A 21,570-nucleotide genomic window follows, 5' to 3' on the forward strand; every position below is an offset into this window, starting at 1 on the left:
AAGATGTGAACAGCCAAATCAGAGGGTAAACTGTGACAGATGGAGGTGTGAGGAGAGGTGGGGAGATGGGTTTATTTTCCACTCACTACCAAGCTGGTTGATCGATGGTCACCGTGAAACTACCATTAGTTGTCGTAAAGAGCTGTAGGCTTCACTGTAGTGAAGGAAATCTGCTGCCCTGAACCTGTCTGGCTTATGCATGACTCCAGACTTCCTCAGCAATGTGTGTTGATTCTTAACTGCCTCTGAACTGGCCGTGGACAGTTACCTCTCAGCTGACAGGCAAATGCTCACCTTGCCAGCAACGCCCATGGTCTATGAAAGAATCCATTTCTAAAACAGTCAGTTTTGATTGATTCAGCAGTGACACTGAGACCCAGACACTGTGAGACGCAGAGACACTGAGTTCTGCAGAAACTATGTGCTCCTGATCTTAGATTTCTGGGCAGTCAGCAGATCAAGGCACATGGACGGGGCGGGTGGGAAAGTGGGGTTGGTTCAGGTATGTTCTCTAATCTCTGGTCGTTACCCTTTCTGTAAAAGTGTTTGCTTGTTCTTTGATCCTTCAGCCTCTGACGATGAATTTGAGAATTTGCGCATTAAGGGCCCCAATGCTGTGCAGCTGGTCAAAACGACACCAGTGAAGTCCTCACCACTTCCCACTATTCCTGACACCATCAAAGAAGTTATCTATGATATGTTGAATGCACTGTCAGCGTACCATGCTCCCGATGAAGGTAAGTCTTGTTGTCCCATTGTTGAAATGAAAAAGAAAATGGCTTTTAAGCCCAAGAGTAGCCAGGCAGGAAGCTCCTGACTACATCACAAGCTGATCTGTGGAAGCTTGAGGTCAGGGCTGCCCTGCTTGTAACTGGAGAAAATAAAGGGCTTGCATGTAGTTAATAAATCAGAAAAGGAGCAGAGACTGTCTCCCGCACTTGGCAAGATAAAACTATGTGAATGGGACAGCTTTAGTTGAAGAATCCAGTGACACTCATTTGTGGTTGTGAGACTGATCTTTGGCTGTGGGTATGGTTTGTCATTGACACCCTGGGCACTGTACAGTTGTCAAAGCCCAAGTGTCCACTGGGTGTTTGAAGCTGATGGAAGTGCTGTTAGGTTAGTGGTTGGGTCGCACTGCATTTCAGTGAATGATAACCTAGTTGTCCCTTGACACTGTCTGCGAGGAGCTAATGTGTGCAGAACGACAGTGTGCTGTTGCTGTCACGTGGGGATACACAGCTATCATTTCTTTTAATGCACACAAACAGCAGCCAGGTGAATGAGTACTTGTTGGGAATGCAGGGATATTGGTGAAGGTTTCAGGGGAAATCGCTGCCTCTTCCTCTTCAAGTGTTTCTTTAACATCCAACTGCATTGCATTTGCAGCACACACACACCGCACCCCCCCCTTGTCGCTGCGCTGAACCATCTGGGGTGAAAGCTCTTTTCATTATCAAAGCTGTTGGCTTTTTATTCAACTTTCTGTTGCAGCAGGTTATCTTAGTGCAATCTGGCAGAGAATCAGCCAGCATGGCAGGTATTTCCTTTGCATTCACAGGTTTAGGTTGTTGCTGGCAGAGTCAGTATTTACTCTCCATCCCTGTTTTCCTTGAAATGGTGGAGGACACAACATGGGCCACTGCCTGCAATGTGGCAAAGGCACTCACTCAGGTGCTGCTTAATCAGCATGATGTATCGTTTTGATCCAACAGCAATAAAGGAACACACAGAAATGGGCTGTGCGAGATTCAATGCCCAAATGTACGCCCACTGCCTCTGTCTTTTTCTCTAGTGGAGGTTGCAGTTTTGGGAGCTGCCAGCTGGGTCTTCCACACACGTACAAACCTGGCCTGATTCCGGTGAATTCCTGCGTTGAGATGTGATCCACCCTTTTCAGGGCAGTGCGGTTGTTGTGAAGCAAGTTACCCTGGAAAGAGTAGCCATTTGGATTTACTGAGTGCGTTTTCTCTCTCCCCTTGCCACTGAGTGCAGCCGAGAAGGTTGAAGTGAAGTTGGTGAGTGTGAATCAGGAGCTGAGCCAGTTGCTGCAGGATGTGGGAGATGACATGTACCAACAGTACCGCTCACTGACACGGCAGGGCAGTGACTTTGATTCGCAGCAGAGCTTCACCATCAATGTGAGTAATCCAGTAACTACAGATTGTCACATTGGGGAAATAGGAAGCACACCAAATCTGAGGGAGATCAATATACAAAACACTTACTTCCCCATGATAAGGATTGGCATAGGCATTGAAGAGTCACCAGGGTAGGCCACTATTAAAGGGTGGAAACCTATTTGTTGCAGGTCAGTGATTGTATAACACTGGGGTACAGTACTGGTGGGGACCGGTCTGTCACTGTATAACACTGGGATACAGTACTGGTGGGGACGGGTCTGTCACTGTATAACACTGGGGTACAGTACTGGTGGGGACGGGTCTGTCACTGTATAATACTGGGTACAGTACTGGTGGGGACGGGTCTGTCTCTGTATAACACTGGGTACAGTACTGGTGGGGACGGGTCTGTCTCTGTATAACACTGGGGTATAGTACTGGTGGGGATGGGTCTGTCGCTGTATAACACTGGGGTACAGTACTGGTGGGGATGGGTCTGTCACTGTATAACACTGGGTACAGTACTGGTGGGGACGGGTCTGTCACTGTACAACACTGGGTACAGTACTGGTGAGGATGGGTGTGTGACTATTTAACGCTATGTTACTATACTGTTGGGACAGGTCTGTGACAGGGTTTGCTTTCTTGTGCAATATTTATCTTGTTTATAGAGGGAAAAGATCCAAACTTATGAACTTTTTAGATACCTGTGCGACTTGAGATGTTATAATTGTCACGTTGTAAATTGCAGACGCAGGTCTTTGTTGCCGATGGGGCAGCGCCAGACGCCACGCAGCCTGGTACATCTCAAGGTGAAGGTGAGGCAATAGTTCATACCCCATCCACTTGTGGCTGAAATTCATCAAGAAAATGTCATGTGGCTCTGTCCCTCTTGCTTGCGCACTCTCTCTCTCCCTCGCCCATGCCCGGTCTTCTGCCTGCACCCCCTCTTCCTTGCCTGTGACCCCTCTGCTGCTCTCACATGCCCACGCCTGCATCCCCTCCTCACTTGCCCCCCACCCCGGTGCTATGGAGAGCACTTAATCTGTCTTAATTCGACCTGCAAGCACTTGGTCATCGGGCTGGGCTTCTCCTAGATAGTTATTCATTTTTGGCTTGGGGGTCACTTTAAGTTTTAATTTTATTTATTCGTGTCACAAGTAGGGTTAAATTAAAGATCCCCCTAGTCATATTGCGGAGCCCATTCAAGTACACTGAATGCACCTAACCAGCACATTTTATGGAGACCACAAGATGTAGACAAAAGTCGTAGGTAGAAGGAGGATTGGAATGAGGCACTCACTGAGTGTTAAAATGGGCGGCACGGGCTTGTAGGGCTGAAGGGCCTGTTTCCTGTGCAGTGTTGTTGTTCTTCGTCTGTGGGAGGAAACCCACACAGACAGAGGACTATTGAGCAATCTGCCTCTATAGTTCCAATTTAAGCAATACCCCCAGACTTATGCCCCCCTTCAGAACAAATTGGCATTGTGGATGCTCAATTTCCAGCCTTCCCACCCCTCTGGGCAGAGATACGGAAAGACATCTGCCTTCTGATTCCCATATAGCAGTTTCCAGAGAAGAATATATCATCAAATAGAACAGCTTCTGAGAAAGGGACCTTGTTTCTGGCAGATCCCTGTCTTCAGTCTTCGTAGATTCTCTACAGTGCAGAATGAGGCCATTTCGGCCCATTGAGTTGGCACAGAGATAGAACATTACTTCTCTGTACAGCTTCCAAGCAGCAACTGAACTGGGTTTTTATCTCTGTGAGCCTAGCCCTGCCTAGCCACACAGGACTTTACCTGACAAGGTCTGTTCAAGTCCCACTCCAAAAAGTCTCCAGGTCAAAACAGTAAATAACTCTGCATTAATCCAGATTAAAACAAACATTTTAGCAATTGAGATCAATTATGCTGTTGCGGTAACAAAAGGGGCTGCTGGATGCAGACAAAACAGCACTGATAATCAAACTGCACAAGAAACATGATCCAAATACAATTCTTAAAGATATAACACTGTCACATGAGTCATTTGCCCAGCCTACTCATTCCCCCTTCAGCTTAAACCCTGTTTTTGCATCTGGGATGCCTCTCTCTTCTCTACTCACCCACTAAAAATGCTGTAGGAGCACAAGTTTGCTTACTTTCCAAGGACTACAGGCTTAACTGGGGCTTGTCCAGCCTCTACATGAACCGAATTTCCTCTTGTTCGCAGTCTCCACGCCAGAGGAGAATCGAGAAGGCAAGAAAGACAAGGATAGCGACAAAGCCTCTGAAGACGGGAAGCAGAAGGCGAAAGCCAGCAAGCCCCTCATGCCAACATCCACCATTCTGAGGCTACTAGCTGAGCTGGTGCGCTCCTACATTGGCATTGCCACCTTGATAGCTGGGTATAACTACACAGCTGGCCAATCTGAGCTGATTAAAGAGGTGAGTGGGAACAGTACTGCATGTTAGACTGTGTATGGAGAGGTGATCATATGTACTGTGGGTGAATCAGTGAGAGTTATTTTACCCACCTCCAGCCGTTAACTGAGTTGAGAATTGCTTATGTGATGGCCCCCTAGTTCTGGTCTTTTCCCTGCATGTGGAAACGTTTTTTCTAGGTCAACACTGTGAAACCCATCTGTTGAGCAGGTGGTCAGGAAGGCGAATGGGATGCTGGCCTTCATAGCGAGGGGGATTGAATATAAAAGTAGGGAGGTCTTGCTGCGGCTGTATAGGGCATTGGTGAGGCCGCAGCTGGAGTACTGTGTGCAGTTTTGGGTGCCGCACCTGCGCAAAGATATTTTGGCCTTGGAGGGAGTGCAGAGGAGGTTTACTAGGCTGATACCGGAGTTGAGGGGGTTGAGCTATGAGGAGAGGCTGAATAAACTAGGCTTGTACTCGTTAGAGTTTAGAAGAATGAGGGGAGACCTCATTGAGACGTATAAGATGATGAATGGGATGGATAGGATAGAGGTGGAGAGACTCTTCCCGCTCAAAAAAGGACAGTAGGACTAGGGGGCACAGCCTCAAGATAAAGGGGGGTGCGGTTTAGAACGGAGTTGAGGAGGAACTTCTTCACTCAAAGGGTGGTGAATCTCTGGAATTCTCTGCCCGTTGAAGTGGTGGAGGCTGCCTCGCTAAATATTTTTAAGACGCGGGTTGATGGGTTTTTGATGAGAGAGGGGATTAAGGGTTATGGAGAGAGGGCGGGAATGTGGAACTGAGACACAACAGATCAGCCATGATCTTACTGAATGGCGGGGCAGGCTCGAAGGGCTAGATGGCCTACTCCTGCTCCTATTTCTTATGTTCTTATGTGATCATAAAGACTTCAGTTAGGGCACCCGCATTGGTCTTTCTCGATAGATAAATTGTCTTTATGGTGTTTCCAGCTATTTCCAGTATCTGCAACGTTTCAGTTGAGAGTCATCGTACTTGCAACCTCAGTGAATGACAGGGAATGTGTTTGAGGGGCTGAGCAGCCATATGAATGTTAAGTTTCTTTTCTTTAACATAAGAAATAGGAGCCGGAGTAGGCCACCTAGACCCTCGAGCCTGCCCTGCCATTCAATAAGATCATGGCTGATCTTGTAGTGGTTCAGTTCCACTTACTCCCCTGCTCCCCATAACCCTTAATTCCCTTATCGATCAGAAATCTATTTACCTGTGACTTAAACATATTTAGCGAGGTAGCCGCCACCACTTCAATGGGCAGAGAATTCCAGAGATTCACTACCATCTGAGAGAAGAAATTCCTCCTCAACTCTGTTCTAAACTGACTCCCCCTTATTTTGAGGCTGTCTCATCTAGTTCTTGTTTCCTTTCTAAGTAGAAAGAATCTCTGCCTCCTCTGTTTCTAGCCCCTTCATCATCTTATATGTCTCTACAAGATCACCCCTCAGCCTTCTAAACTCCAGCGAGTACAGGCCCAGTCTATTCAATCTCTCCTCATAAGCTAACCCCCTCATCTCCGGTATCAGCCTGGTGAGCCTTCTCTGCACCCCCTCTAAGGCCAGTATGTCCTTTCACAAATACGGGACCAAAACTGCACACAGTACTCCAGTTGCAGCCTCACCAGTACCCTGTACAGTTGCAGCAAGACCTCCCTGCTTTTATATTCAATCCCCCTCGCGATAAAGGCCAACGTTCCATTCGCCTTCTTGATCACCTGCTGCACCTGCAGACTGGGTTTTTGCAACTCGTGCACAAGGACCCCCAGGTCCCTCTGCACAGTAGCATGTTGTAATTTATCACCATTTAAATAGTAGTCCATTTTACTATTATTTCGTCCAAAGTGGATAACCTCACACTTGCCAATGTTATACTCCATCTGCCAGATCCTCGCCGACTCACTCAGCCTATCCAAATCTCTCTGCAGACTTTCCGCATCCTCCACGCAATTCGCTTTTCCACTCATCTTCGTGTCATCTGCAAATTTTGTTACTCTACACTCAGCCCCCTCCTCCAGATCGTCTATGTCTATGGTAAACAGTTGAGGCCCCAGCACCGATCCCTGCAGCACGGCACTAGTCACCAACTGCCAACCAGAAAAGCACCCATTTATTCCAAAAATAAATCTTAGGATGTGGGTGTTGCTGGCTGGCCAACGTTTATTGCCCATCAATAGTTACCCCTTGAGAAGGTGGTGGTGAGCCACTGCCTTGAACTGCTGTAAGTACACCCTCTGTGCTAGGGAGGGAGTTCCAGGATTTGAACCCACCCACAGTGAATGATATGTTTCCAAGTCAGCATGGCGAGATGGTTATGGTTGCTGAGTGCTTGTTGACTGTGTGCATTTCAGGGCGCTAATGCAGTTTCTTTCTTTCTCTCTTTCTCACTCCCCCACCGTTCCTCCTGGTGCAGGATTGCAGTGTCCTGGCATTTGTCCTAGATCATCTGTTGCCCCAGACCCAGAATGTGGGGGACAAGGATACACCAGCACTGGCCAGGCTTTTCCTGGCTAGTTTGGCAGCAGCGACGCAGAGCACAGAGGCTCAGGCTGCCTTGGTCAATGAGGTCAAAGCGGCCCTCAGCAGAGCACTGGCTATGGCGGAGAGCACCGAGAAACATGCCAGGTAACTACTAAAGCAAAAAAGCACCTTGTAGGTTCGCTTTTTAAATTCTCTTTCAGTATATAGAGCTTCCAAAATCTATTACAGGTGTGTCTGTGTGACACACAACCTCCTCAAAGCTGTAATCCATAGCATGACTAACTGATGTTGGCCTCTTGACATGTTTGCTCACAGTGCGGCCTGTAGAACTGATGGGGCTGGGTAGCCAGTATGTTAATCTTGTTCCCTCCAATGTCCTTCTCACAGGCTGCAGGCAGTGATGTGCATCATTAGCACCATTATGGAGTCCTGCCCATCCACTTCCAGCTTCTACAGCAGCAATGCCGTCAAAACACAGCATAACGGCATGAACAACATCATCCGACTCTTCCTGAAGAAGGGGCTGGTGAATGACCTGGCCCGAGTGCCGCACAGTCTCGATTTGTCCAGGTAAAGTGGCTTCTCATTCTTGACTCAGAAGGATCCTAATTTCTTGGCGGGGAGATTTGCTAGAGCCACTCAGGAGGGTTTAAACTAGTTTGACGGGGGTGTGGGACCCAAAGCAATAGGAAGACAGAAGAGAAGGCTGAGGACAGCACAGAAGTTAAAGAGAGCACATTAACTAGTAAAGACAGTGTCAGTAATCCTGGTACTAGACAGGTCAAGTACAAGCAGGACATTGAGAAGGCAGACAGCAAGGGAAGTCCAGATTAAGCTACATCTATTTCAATGCAAGAGGCCTGATGGGCAAGGCAGATGAACTCTCGGCATGGATGGGTACGTGGGACTGGAATATTATAGCAATTACTGAAACATGGCTAAGGGAGGGACAGGACTGGCAGCTCAGTGTTCCAGGGTACAGATGCTATAGGAAAGATAGAACAGGAAGTAAGAGAGGAGGGGGAGTTGCACTTTTGATTAGGGCAAGCATCACAGCCATACTGAGAGGGGATATATCCGAGAGTTCGCCCACTGAGTCTATATGGGTAGCATTGAGAAATAAGAAGGGAGAGATCACCTTGATAGGATTGTACTATAGGCCCCCAAATAGTGGGAAATTGAGGAGCAAATATGTAAGGAAATTACAGACAGTTCCAAGAAAAATAGCATGGTAATAAAGGGAACTTTAAGTTTCCCAATGTTGACTGGGACAGCCATAGTGTTCGAGGGTTAGATGGAGAGGAATTTATTGAGTGTATTCAGGAAGAATTTCTCATTCAGTATGTGGATGGCCCGACTAGAGGGGAGCAAAACTTGACCTCCTCTTGGGAAATAAGGAAGGGCAGGTGACAGAAGTATTGGTGAGGGATCACTTTGGGACCAGTGACCATAATTCTATTGGTTTTAAGATAGCTCTGGTCCAAAAGTTAAAATTTTAAATTGGAGCAAGGCCAATTTTGATGGTCAGACAAGAACTTCGAAAAGTTAATTGGGGGAGTCTGTGGGAAGGCAAAGGGACGTCTGGTAAGTGGCACACTTTCAAAACTGTGTTAACCAGGGTTCAGGGTAAACACGTTCATCTTAGAGTGAAGGGCAAGGCTGGCAGAAGCAGAGAACCCTGGATGACTCAGGATATTGAGGTCTTGGTCAAAAAGAAGAAAGAGGCACATGACATGCATAGGCAGCTGGGATCAAGTGGATCCCTTGAAGAATATAGGGGCGTAGGAGTAGAGTTAAGAGAGAACATAAGAACATAAGAAATAGGAGCAGGAGTAGGCCAACTAGCCCTTCGAGCCTGCCCCGCCATTCAATAAGATCATGGCTGATCTGTCGTGGCTCAGTTCCACATTCCCGCCCTCTCCCCATTACCCTTAATCCCCTCTCTCATCAAAAACCCATCAACCTGCGTCTTAAAAATATTTAGCGAGGCAGCCTCCACCATTTCAACGGGCAGAGAATTCCAGAGATTCACCACCCTTTGAGTGAAGAAGTTCCTCCTCAAGTCCGTTCTAAACCGCCCCCCCTTTATCTTGAGGCTGTGCCCCCTAGTCTACTATCCTTTCTGAGCGGGAAGAATCTCTCCACCTCTATCCTATCCATCCCATTCATCATCTTATACATCTCAATGAGATCTCCCCTCATTCTTCTAAACTCTAACGAGTACAAGCCTAGTTTATTCAGCCTGTCCTCATAGTTCAACCCCCTCAACTCCGGTATCAGCCTAGTAAACCTCCTCTGCACTCCCTCCAAGGCTAAAATATCCTTGCGTAAGTACGGCGCCCAAAACTGCACACAGTACTCCAGCTGCGGCCTCACCAACGCCCTATACAGCTGCAGCAAGACCTCCCTACTTTTGTATTCAATCCCCCTCGCGATGAGGCCAGCATCCCATTCGCCTTCCTGACCACCTGCTGCACCTGCAAGCTGGGTTTTTGCGACTCATGCACAAGGACCCCGAGGTCCCTCTGCACTGCCGCCTGCTGCAGTTTTTCTCCACGTAAGTAATAATCCTTCCTACCATTATTCCTACCAAAGTGGACCACCTCGCACTTGCCAACACTAAATTCCATTTGCCATTTCCTGGCCCATTCGCCCAGCCTATCTAGATCCTTCTGTAGACTCTCCCCACCCTCCACACAATTTGCCTTTCGACTAATTTTGGTGTCATCAGCAAATTTTGACACCATACACTCGGTTCCCTCCTCCAGATCATCTATATAAATGGTAAAAAGCTGAGGCCCCAGCACCGACCCCTGGGGCACTCCACTAGTCACCATCCGCCAATCCGAATAGCACCCATTGACCCCCACTCTCTGCCTCCTATTTGACAACCAGTCCTCTATCCACGCTAACACCCTACCCCCAACTCCATGCCCCCTGACCTTCTGTAATAACCTCTTGTGAGGTACCTTGTCAAACGCCTTCTGAAAATCCAGAAAGACCACATCCACCGGCTCTCCTCTATCCACCGCCCTAGACACATGCTCATAGAACTCCAGTAAATTTGTCAGACACGACTTCCCTTTAAGGAAACTGTGCTGCGTCTGCTCTATCAAGCAGTTCCCCTCAAGATGCCTCGCTATTTCCTCCTTGAGAGAAATCAGGAGGGCAAAAAGGGGACATGAGATTGTTTTGGCAGATAAGGCAAAGGAGAATCCAAAGAGCTCCATCAAATACATAAAGGGCAAAAGAGTAACCAGAGAGGGAGTAGGGCCTCTTAAGGATCAACAAGGTCATCTGTGTGCGGATCAACTAGAGATTGGTGAGATCCTAAATGAATATTTCTCATCAGCATTTACTGTTGTAGAGAAGGAGATGCTGGGAGTTTTAAAGCGCATCAAGGTAGATAAATCCCCGGGGACCTGATGAAGTGTATCCCAGGACATTGTGGGAGTCAAGGGAGGAAATTGCGAGCCCCCTAGCTGAGATATTTGAATCATCAACAGCCACAGGTGAGGTGCCTGAAGATTGGAGGTTGGCAAATGTGCCTTTGTTTACAAAGGGCTGCAGGGAAAAGTCTGGGAACTACAGACCAGTGAGCCTCACATCTGTTGTGAATAAGTTTTTGGAAGGTATTCTGAGAGACAGGATCTACAGGCATTTAGAGACACAAGGACCGATTAGGGACGGTCAGCATGGCTTAGTGAGTGGAAAATCACGTCTCACAAATTTGATTGAGTGTTTTGAAGGGGTAACCCAAGAAGGTAGATAAGGGCAGTGCCGTTGATGTTGTCTCCATGGACTTTAGCAAGGCCTTTGACAAGGTACTTATAGTAGGTTGTTGCACAAGGTTAAATCTCATGGGATCCAGAGTGAGGTATCTAAATGGATATAAATTTGGCTTAACTTTGGCTTAAATTTTCTTTACCCAGAGGGTGGTGAGGGATTGGAATGCCCTGCCTGCTGCAGTTGTAGATGTGCCTAGTTTGGGGGCGTTTAAGAGATCCGTGGATAGGTTTATGGATGGAAAGGGATTGGTTTAGGTTAGAGGGTCATTGCTTTTTTAATTGGTCGGCGCAACATCGTGGGCCAAAGGGCCTGTTCTGTGCTGTAATGCTCTATGTTAACGACAGAAGACAGAGGATGGTTGGAGGGTTGTTTTTCAAACTGGAGGCCTGTGACCAGCGGTGTGCCTCAGGGATCAGTGCTAGGTCCACTGTTATTTGTCATTTATATTAATGATTTGGATGAGAATATAGGAAATATGGTTAATAAGTTTCAGATGACACTAAGATTGGTGGCACTGTGGACAGTGAAGAAGGTTATCTTGGATTGCAGTGGGGTCTCGATCAGTTGGGCCAGTGGGCTGACAAACGGCAGATCGAGTTTAATTTAGACAAATGTGAGGTGATGCATTTTGGTAGATCAAACCAAGACAGGACTTACTCAGTTAATGGTAGGCTGGTGAGGAGAGTTTGAGAGCAAAGAGACCAAGGGGTACAGGTTCATCGCTCCTTGAAAGTGGACTGACAGGTGGACAGAGTGGTGAAGAACACATTCGGCATGCTTTTGGTTTCGTTGCTCAGAACATTGAATACAGGATTTGGGATGTCTTGTTGAGGTTGTCCAAGGCCACACTTGGAATATTGTGATCAATTCTGGTCACCCTATTATAGAAAGGATATTATTAAACTAGAAAGAGTGCAGTAACGATTTACTAGGATGCTGCTGGGACTTGATGGCTTAACTTATAAGGAGAAGCTGGATAGACTGGGGCTCTTTTCCCTGGAGTGTGAGAGGCTGAGGAGTGATCTTATAGAGGTCTATAAAATAATGAAGAGCATCCTTAAGCTAGATAGTCAATATCTTTTCCCAAAGGTAGGGGAGTCTAAAACTAGAGGATGTAGGTTTAAGGTGAGAGGGGAGAGATACAAAAGAATCCAGAGGGGCAATTATTTTCACTGGAGGGTGAGTGTCTGGAACAAGCTGCCAGAGGTAGTAGTGATAGAGGTGGATATAATTTTGTCTCTTGAAAAGCATTTAAACAGTAACGTGGGTAGGATGGGTAGAGAGGGACATGGGCCAAATGCGGGCAATTGGTACAAAGTGGAAGCATGAGCAAGTTAGGCTGAAGGGCCTGTTTCCATGCAGTAATCTCTATGGCTGTGATCACCTTTTCATTGGAGTGTTTATATTTTGGCAAAGAATTTAACTTCAGTGAGGTGTCCCCTCAGTAGCAAATTGTGGCTGACCTGCTCTGTGTTCTCAGGATCTCACTTGATGGTATGGTGATCCTGTGGTATGGTAATTCCAGTCTAGGGATGTCAGTGCTGCACAAGAGTTTGCACCCATGTCAGCATCTGAATGCATCCAGGACAGTTACAGCACGGGGTTAGGTACAGAGTAAAGCTCCCTCTACACTGTCCCTCCATCAAACACTCCCAGGACAGGTACAGCACGGGGTTAGATACAGAGAAAAGCTCCCTCTACACTGTCCCCCCATCAAACACTCCCAGGACAGGTACAGCATGGGGTTAGATACAGAGTAAAGTTCCCTCTACACTGTCCCTCCATCAAACACTCCCAGGACAGGTACAGCACGGGGTTAGATACAGAGTAAAGCTCCCTCTACACTGTCCCCATCAAACACTCCCAGGACAGGTACAGCACGGGGCTAGATACAGAGTAAAGCTCCCTCTACTCTGTCCCCCATCAAACACTCCCAGGACAGGTCCAGCACGGGGTTAGATACAGAGTAAAGCTCCCTCTATACTGTCCCCCATCAAACACTCCCAGGACAGGTCCAGCACGGGGTTAGATACAGAGTAAAGCTCCCTCTATACTGTGAGAAACACAGCTCACTGTCAAACAATTTAGTCAAGTCAAGTTCTGAAGGAGCAAGATATTTTATTTAACGTTCTTGCGAGACCGGGTGTCCAATAAAATAGGCAGACCTTACATAGATTTGCAGCACATTTTATACTTTTTTACAAGCATTGTAATGGCTTGGCAATGTGTTGTTATCCCCTAATTGGTGGTCCCTGTCCCATCTATGTGTTGTCATTCCCCTATTGGCTCGAGGTGCCCCAAGTTTCCATCCCCTCTACTCCCCATCCAACCATGTCTCCTGTTATCACAAGAGTGCATTAGTAAACTCATCTGTCTTATCTAACACTGTTACATGTCCAGTTCAGATTGGCAGTAATCAATCCTTTGCCAACTTAATCACTGCTGTCCCAACTATCTCAGTGACCTTTTCCCCCCTTTTATGCTTAATTGTAGAAACAACACATCTTGTATACCATTTGCTTTGTATAACTTGGACCTCGTACATTCCTTCAGGATGTGGTGTACGCTTCACTGAACACCACACATCTGGTGTTATTCCTACACCACAGGCAGTTTCTTTATTGTCCCTGACTATTGCTCTGTTAGCAGCAGCGAATTTTATGCCCTATGTTTGTGACTAAGATCACAGTTGTTTCCATAACGTGGGTTATCAATGTGCCTGACTATATCCAGTCTACCTAACTTTAGGCTATTCCTCTATGGTGTACAGATATATGTGTTAACAGCATCTTTACCTGTTGCTCACAATTCCCCCCCCTTTTTAACTTGCTGTTAACACATCCATCACAAATCCCTACATTTCAAATTCCTGGAGCATCTTTTCCACTGTTTTATCTACTTCATCATCCAGTTCATTTCCCATTTCCAATAAATTCATTCTCTCTCCATGATCTACCGCAGACATTTTCTTTGTTAGTGTTGTTTCAATAAGCCTTTGGATCAGTCCCCTCACACAGGGGATTATGCAGCATCCCACTGTTATCAATACTCCTGCCACTATTATTAAGGAGGTTAGTACTGACACCACCATTCCTTTCCATTTTCCAAACCAGGACTCCAACCAGTCAGTGAATACGTTGTTTACCCCAGAGTTTTTTGCTATTTCCTCTGCTAAGGTTGTTAGTCCTCGTAAGGCTCGGGTTATAGAGCCATCAGGGGCCGTATTATTTGGGATAAAGGTACAACACTTTCCCCCCAACATTACACATACACCTCCTTTCTCTGCTAACATCATATCCAAGGCCATCCTATTTTCCCACGCCATTCTACTAGTGGCGTCTAGTTGTTCCGCCAACCCCCTGACAGCATCCCTGGTATGGTTAATGAATCTCTGTTGGTTATAATATATATAATTTATCCAATGTACGTTCTTATTTATTGTCACCCACCAAAACAAGGACTCAAACCCAGCTGTAATCTGATTCCGGGCTTTGAATTCATCTGGGACTCCCCGAGGCACTCCTATGGGATCTAGATATATTTTTTCATCAAAAGAAGTTCCTATCACTGATCTCTTGTTTTTCCTGATCCTTTTGGATCCTTCAAATGCCAGGGTAAATGGTATAGCCAATTGGACAATTGCACATGTACCTTTCCACTGTGTGTGTGTGTGTGTGTGTGTGTGTGTGTGTGTGGTGGCGGGGGGGGGGGGGGGGCGGGGGGGCGGTGTAGAGTTGGCCTCAGTACCCTTCCTCCACAATACCACCATATATCTGCTCTGGGGATTTTCAATGATGAATAGTTCCCTCCCATTCCGTTCTCTGTAATGCTCCTGACCTCTGAGCATGATTCTAACTCCCCCATATTATGAGTTAACTCTGTTCCTTGTCGGTTCACACATGAAGTGTGATTCACAACGGCAGTGAGAAACTGAGGGGGAGTTTTTAAGTTCTTTGCTTCCACGGGAGGGAACATCAGGGATAGGGATGTGCAGTTCGGGTTGCCCCATGCTTCCTTTTCTTGATACAGGGCTAACATGCACTCCATACCTCTTCTGTCGCGTTTCCATCCCAGAGGGAAGGGTACTATTTGGGCCACTGGCCTGCATCCTGATTGGTTGTGGGCTTAGGGCTGCCTGTTTTGCTGTTTCATTGGCTAGCCTGTCCACGGGCCTCTCCTTGATCCCTTGGGATATTAAATGTCCCAAAAAGCAGTTTCTTTATTGTCCCTGACTATTGCTCTGTTAGCAGCAGCGAATTTTATGTCCTATGTTTGTGACTAAGATCACAGTTGTTTCCATAACGTGGGTTATCAATGTGCCTGACTATATCCAGTCTACCTAACTTTAGGCTATTTCTCTATGGTGTACAGATATATGTGTTAACAGCATCTTTACCTGTTGCTCACATACACTGTCCCCCATCAAACACTCCCAGGACAGGTACAGCACGGGGTTAGATACAGAGTAAAGCTCCCTCTACACTGTCCCCCATCAAACACTCCCAGGACAGGTACAGCACGGGGTTAGATACAGAGTAAAGCTCCCTCTACACTCTCCCCCCATCAAACATTCTTGGGTATTCCCAGTAGCAGCGGCTGGATTGCGACCAGATCTTGGAAGTGAAGGTCGATGCCCAATCCTGAAAAACAAAGTCCATTTTTATTGACCGATTAGTTCCATGCATTATGCTTCTGGATTGTGAAAGATGAACAATTACAATGGGCTGAATTAGATATCCAGAGAAATATTAAACTGAGTGACAAAGCTCTGACAAAGGGTTATTCAGATTGGAAACATTATCTCTTGTCAGACCTGCTGAGATTTTCCAGCCTCGTCTGTTTTTGTTTCGGTTCCAGCATCTGCTGTTATCTGGTTTGATTTAACTGACTGATCCTTCTGAATGATTGCGGGATTACACCCAAATGGTTGCGCGCAAGAGCTTGACCTTTACAGAGCTGATGGCCTAGTGGTATTATCACTAAGAATATTAATCCAGAAACTCAGCTAATATTCTGGGGACCCAGGTTCAAATCCAGCCACGGCAGATTGTGGAATATAAATTTTTTTTAAAATCTGGAATTAAGAATCTACTGATGACCCATTCTCAATTGTCGAAAAAACCCATCTGGTTCACCTTCCCCTTTCAGGAAGGAAATCTGCTGTCCTTATCTACAGCAGTGTGGTTGACTCTCAACTGTCCTTGGGCAACCAGAGATAGGCAATAAATGCTGGCCAGCCAGTGATGCCCAGGTCCCACAAATGAATTAAAAAAATGGAAAGACTGATCAGCCTGAAGTTTGTCTCTCTGGGTTGGTGACTTTGTTGAGAATTTGAAAATTAGGAAAAGGTTTGATGGGGTACGAGATGATGCTTTCACTTGTAGGAGATTCCAGAGCTAGAAGCCCTTGATTATAAAGTGGTCATTAATAAGGAGAAATGTCTTTAACTTTCCGAACATTGACTGGGGCAACCATAGTATCAGGGGCTTGGATGGACAGAAATTAACCACCACAGGGAATGGTTGAAGTGAATAGTGTTTACATTTAAGGAGAAAGCTGGATAAATGCAAGGGAGGTTGCGGGGCTGGAGCGGGAGGGAGATGGGATGAAGGATGTGGCTAGTATGGAATACAACCAGTTATTGATGTTTTGGGGCCTATTTGCATATTTCTGTACCCCATCAGTTTTGTAATATTATCGGGACATTTCCATGTTGAAACACTCGGAGAAGTTCTGGTGATTTTTGCAGCATCAATCGATTACCTAATGTTCGGGGAATTGTCTGGGGGCTTTCCTCTGGGGGACCCTGCATTCAGCCAAAGCTAATACAAAACTTGCGAGAGATAGTAAGCAGTCTATAATGTTCTTGATTTGAACAATATACACTGGACTGAGATGCTGGATGGATTCCAATTTCTCTCAGATTTCATGAACACCTCTGATAAACTCTTTCCGAAGATTCATATTCCCTGCCCAATCTGTCATCCAAACTGGATGGTCCAATTCCATTAATACACCTTATCCACCTTGGCCTACGCCTGGCATCATAGCAATTCATTGGTTATCTGGACCCCTGCGTAGCTTAGCAACCTGCTTGCGCACGTGACGGGTTCAAAACAGTGGGAACTAAGGGAATCATCCTGCCGAACTGGCTGTGCCTTATCAGGCTGAGTGAGGAGCAGCATGTTCCTATTCATTGCCATTAGCAGTTGAATCCTTCTATCCATCCCATTATCTAATACCTCACAGCTGCAGGGTCTTCCAAAGCCCCTCACTGTTGTTCCATTTGAATGTGGCCTGTCTGGTTCTGCTTTTTCCCATTACACTATGCGGCAGTTCCTTTTGACCAAAGCTCTCAAACACCTTTAAAACCACATTTCAAAGTTACAATACTTGTTTAAAAATTCATTATTATTGATGATATTGTGTTTAAGGCAATACCCTGGTACAATATATGTCGAGGCACATTGTGATATCTTTGTTAACTATTAGGCACATTATGGCCCCTATTGTCAACTAATCTACTTTGTTTTAAAAGCCCATTAATAAGCAGGGGTTTCAGCATCCACTGCTACACCCAACTTAACTTTGTTTCGTTTTATTTGAAGTCCCAACATGGCAAACACGGTGAATGCTGCATTGAAGCCTCTGGAGACACTTTCTCGCATTGTCAACCAGCCAAGCAGTCTCTTCAGTAGCAAGAACGCCTCGAGCAAGAACAAATCTGAGCAAGATACGCACATCACGAGTGGCGATGCCAATGGCAACCAGCCAGACTCTGGTAAGTGCTGCTCCCATCAGTAATCCTATCAACAGCATCAAATTGCAGTTACATAGCCCCTTTGACACAAAACACACCCCGAGCTGCTTCAGAGGAGTGATATCCAACAAAAGGTGACATCGGGCCATGAGACCCAAAGCTGGGTTAAAGAGGTAGGTTTTAAGGAGCATGTTAAAGGAGAGAGGCATAGAGAGCTTTCCAACATTTGGAGCCTAGGCAGCTAATGCATCGAAATCGAATGGAGTTAAGATATTTAACATGCAAATAGGGTAGAGAGAAATGATTTCCTGCTGAAATTTCAAGGCATTGTCTTGAAGTTAGAGCAAGGCCATCGAGGGGTGTTGTCAGGAAGCAGGGAAGTGGAAATCTGAAACTTTCTTCCCTACCCCTTAAAAGCTGTGTGGGGGTGGGGGGGAGAGTGGTGGAGGCTGGGGGGGTGGTGGTGAGAAAGAGTGGTGTAGGGGTTTGTTAATTAACTACTAGCAGTTCTCGGAGAGAATTCATTCTGCCTCCTGGCCATAAGCACTGTGTTAGGCACACAGCCTTCCCTCTCACCACCACTGTCGGAATATTTAATGGTATCGTTTGATACAAATCATTCAAGTTTCTGGTGGCACTGAGCCGATTTAAAAAAAAACTATTTTCCATCAATCGCATAGGTGAGACGGGAGAGACGGAGACTCAGGAAGACCATGCCCCGACAGGAGTGGCGGACAGCGATATTATGGATGGAGAGACTGAAGCAGACACAGTGGTGATAACCGGACAGTCAGAAGTCCTGAATGCCCAGGAGATGCAGGTAGCCACCCTTTCCCTTCTCTCGTGGATGTGTATCTCTGCAATGAGGCTAAAAGTGAACTAGGTCCTGGGCTTCGTTTCTCAAGGGATAGAATTGAAAAACAGGAAAGTTAAGTTAAACTTGGACAAAACTTGGATAGGACTAGGAATGTTGCGCACTGCTATTGTGTCCACTTCATGAAAAAGAATGTAGAGGGACTGAAGAAGGTGTAAGAAAGATATGCAAGGATTATGAGAAGTAGGAGCAAGAGTGGGCCATTTAGCCCCTCAAACCTGTTCCACCCCATTCAATAAGCTTGTGGCTGATCTGATTGTGGTCTCAACTCCATTTTCCTGACTGTCTCCCCATGAGTCCTGACCCCATTGTCGATCTAAAACTCAGCCTTTCACATATTCAAGAGCCACAGCCGCCTCTGATGCCTGGGGCAAGGACTCCACAGCCTAATCGCCCTCTAAAAGAAGAAATCCTCATCTCCGTCTTCAATGGGCGACCCCCTTATTCTGAATCTGTGTCCCCCATCTTCCTCAGTTTTCGATTTTCCCATGAGGGGAAACATTCAGCGTCATCCTGTGTAGCCCCTGTTCCGAATCTGATAGGTTTCCATAAGATCACCTCTCGTACTTTCAACCTCCGAATGGGTACAGGCCCAAGCTGCTCAATCTTTCCTCGAAAGAACTGGTGAACCTTCCCTGAACTGTATCTGATAGGCACAAATATCCTTCCTTAAGAAGGAGGACAGAACTACCACAATAGAGATGTTAAAGCCGTCAGGAAAATGTGAAAAGTTTGGTGTCCTGTTCCCTGAAAGATAACCTCTGATGGAGCTCTATACGATTGTGAAGGTGCTCGATAGAGAAGATGTGTAAAACAGCAGGTGAGCGGTACATGGTGGTCACTAATAAATCCACCAGGTAATTCAGGAACAGTTTCTTTATCCAGAAAATGGTGAGGAACTCGCCACCTTAGGGAACCATGTATTCATTTACAGGGAACTGGCTGAAAAAACACTCGGGGCTGAAAGGAATGGATGGGATAAGATGAAAGAGGAGTGGGTGGCAGCTCATGTGGAACTGCCTGAGACAGTTGGGCTGAATGGTCTCACCTGGTCTGTAGATTCAGTGGTGTTCTGCGTGCAGAGTGCAGAACATGTCTATTTTATGTTGGATGATTTAATGTTTGTGAGGATGGAATATTGCTTTTTCAAACAGAATGTAGTGAAAACAGCCTAAAGATTGGCCAAGGCTGCCTCTGGCTATTAAACTTTGGGAAGCAAGCAGAAAAAGCTCCTAAGATGACCCTTGCTCCTTGATTCCTCCTTTACCATGAGTAACAGCAGGGTTTCCATCCTCTCCCTTCCAGTTAGCTATGTATGGTGTGACGGAGGGTGGGAGGGCTTTGTCATCTTGGTGCAAGCAACCTCTTTCCGTTCCCTCCTGAGGTGCTTGTCATTGTGTTTTCCAGGTTGAGAATGAGCTGGAAGATCTTATCGATGAGTTGTTGGAAAGAGACGTGGAGACCGTGAGCAGCACCATCATTGGTAAGACGTGCATGTCGCCTGGTACTGGAGGGCGGCCGCACTTCCGAGTGTGCTTGGGAACCCTCTAGTGATTCCACTGTCCCTCGGGAAGCTGGTTGTACTAGATGGGCCTTCTTTCTGCTTTCCAGAGTTTCCTCTCTTCCCTCCCTCTTTTGTGGGGGGGAGGAGGAGATTCAAGCAGGCTGTTGCCATTGATCATAACATTTTGGATTTAATCATAAAATGTAAAACCTTTGTTTTCCAAAAATGGCACAATTTTTGATGCACTTGAATGTGGCATTGTGTAAGAAACAGAAGTTATACAAGTGTATTTTTTTGGGAGGGTGGTAAGTGGAGCTGTACGTGCCTTGTCTTGGCAAGTGAGGATTGGCAGTGCAATCTTTACCTTGGGTTTTATACCACACAGAGATTACATTTGTGTTCAAGGGTCCTAATCGATTAACACCACCCTTCAGAAGGTGAATTGAGGGATTAAAAGTGCCAGTCTGAAGGCCCAGTAGACACGAGGGTGGGGTTGGAGTGCACGGAACGAGAATGAATATCTTTCCCCTGCAGTGTAAAAATACGGCGAGAGAAAGGAACAGAGCACACCAGGCAGCATCTGAAGCATGTTGTGTTGAAGAGATTCCCCCCAGCCATTTGTCTTGCCCATCTGGATGCTTACCATTGTACTGTCCCGTTGATTTCAATGTGGAGATGTTAGTGTTGGACTGGGTAAACACAGTAAGAAGTCTCAAAACACCAAGTTAAAGTCCAACAGGTTTATTTGGTAGCAAACGTCACTAGCTTCCGGGGCTCTGCCCCTTCGTCAGGTGAGTGGGGAGTTCTGATGACAAACAGAGCATATAAAGGCACACACTCAGCTTACAGAATATGGACTAGAATGCGAGTCTTTACAGGTAATCAAGTCTTAAAGGTGTAGACAATGTGAGTGAAGATAGCATTAAGCATAAGTTAAAGAGATGTGTATTGTCTCCAGACAGGACAGTAAGTGAGATGTTGCAAGCCTAGGCAGGTCATGGGGGTTACAAATATGTGACATGAACCCAAGACCCCGGTTGAGGCCATCCTCATGTGTGCGGAACTTGGCTATCAGTTTCTGCTCAGCGACTCTGCGCTGTCGTGTGTCGTGAAGTCAGCCTTGGAGAACGCTTACCTGAAGATCAGAGGCCAAATGCCCGTGACTGCTGAAGTGTTCACCAACAGGAAGAGAACAGTCTTGCCTGGTGATTGTGGAGTGGTGTTCATTCATCTGTTGTTGTAGTGTCTGCATGGTCTCCCCAATGTACCAGGCCTCAGGGCATCCTTCCCTGCAGTGTATCAGGTAGACAACGTTGGCCAAGTTGCAAGAGTATGTACCGTGTACCTATGGATGGTGTTCTCACATGAGATGATCCGGCACGTCTTGCAGAGGCTGACGTGGTAGGGTTGTGTGGTCACTGTTCTCCTGAAGACTGGGCAGTTTGCTGTGGACAGTGGTCTGTTTGAGGTTGTGCGGTTGTTTGAAGGCAAGAAGTGGGGGTGTGGAGATGGCCTTGGCGAGATGTTCGTTTCATCAATGACATGTTGAAGGCTCCAGAGAGGATGTAGCTTCTCCACTCCGGGGAAGTACTGGACGACAAA

The 21,570-nt window shown here is 46.5% G+C and overlaps 1 protein-coding gene across 8 annotated transcripts in view; it reads left to right on the top strand.

Annotated features, from left to right (window-relative positions):
* The window catches only part of huwe1 (HECT, UBA and WWE domain containing E3 ubiquitin protein ligase 1), a 273,934-nt gene that overhangs the window by 180,921 nt on the left and 71,443 nt on the right, over nt 1-21,570 (top strand). For all 8 annotated transcript variants that reach the window (XM_080182805.1, XM_080182808.1, XM_080182807.1 and 5 more), the window contains 9 exons: nt 570-737; nt 1,996-2,141; nt 2,875-2,941; nt 4,338-4,552; nt 6,974-7,185; nt 7,429-7,611; nt 17,439-17,611; nt 18,271-18,410; nt 19,872-19,947. In XM_080182805.1, coding sequence (XP_080038931.1) covers nt 570-737; nt 1,996-2,141; nt 2,875-2,941; nt 4,338-4,552; nt 6,974-7,185; nt 7,429-7,611; nt 17,439-17,611; nt 18,271-18,410; nt 19,872-19,947 — 1,380 coding nt within the window. The remainder of the gene's footprint in view (nt 1-569; nt 738-1,995; nt 2,142-2,874; nt 2,942-4,337; nt 4,553-6,973; nt 7,186-7,428; nt 7,612-17,438; nt 17,612-18,270; nt 18,411-19,871; nt 19,948-21,570) is intronic.

Source organism: Carcharhinus amblyrhynchos, unplaced genomic scaffold (genome assembly GCF_965287045.1).
Source record: "Carcharhinus amblyrhynchos unplaced genomic scaffold, sCarAmb.v2.hapA scaffold_90, whole genome shotgun sequence".
NCBI lineage: Eukaryota > Metazoa > Chordata > Chondrichthyes > Carcharhiniformes > Carcharhinidae > Carcharhinus > Carcharhinus amblyrhynchos.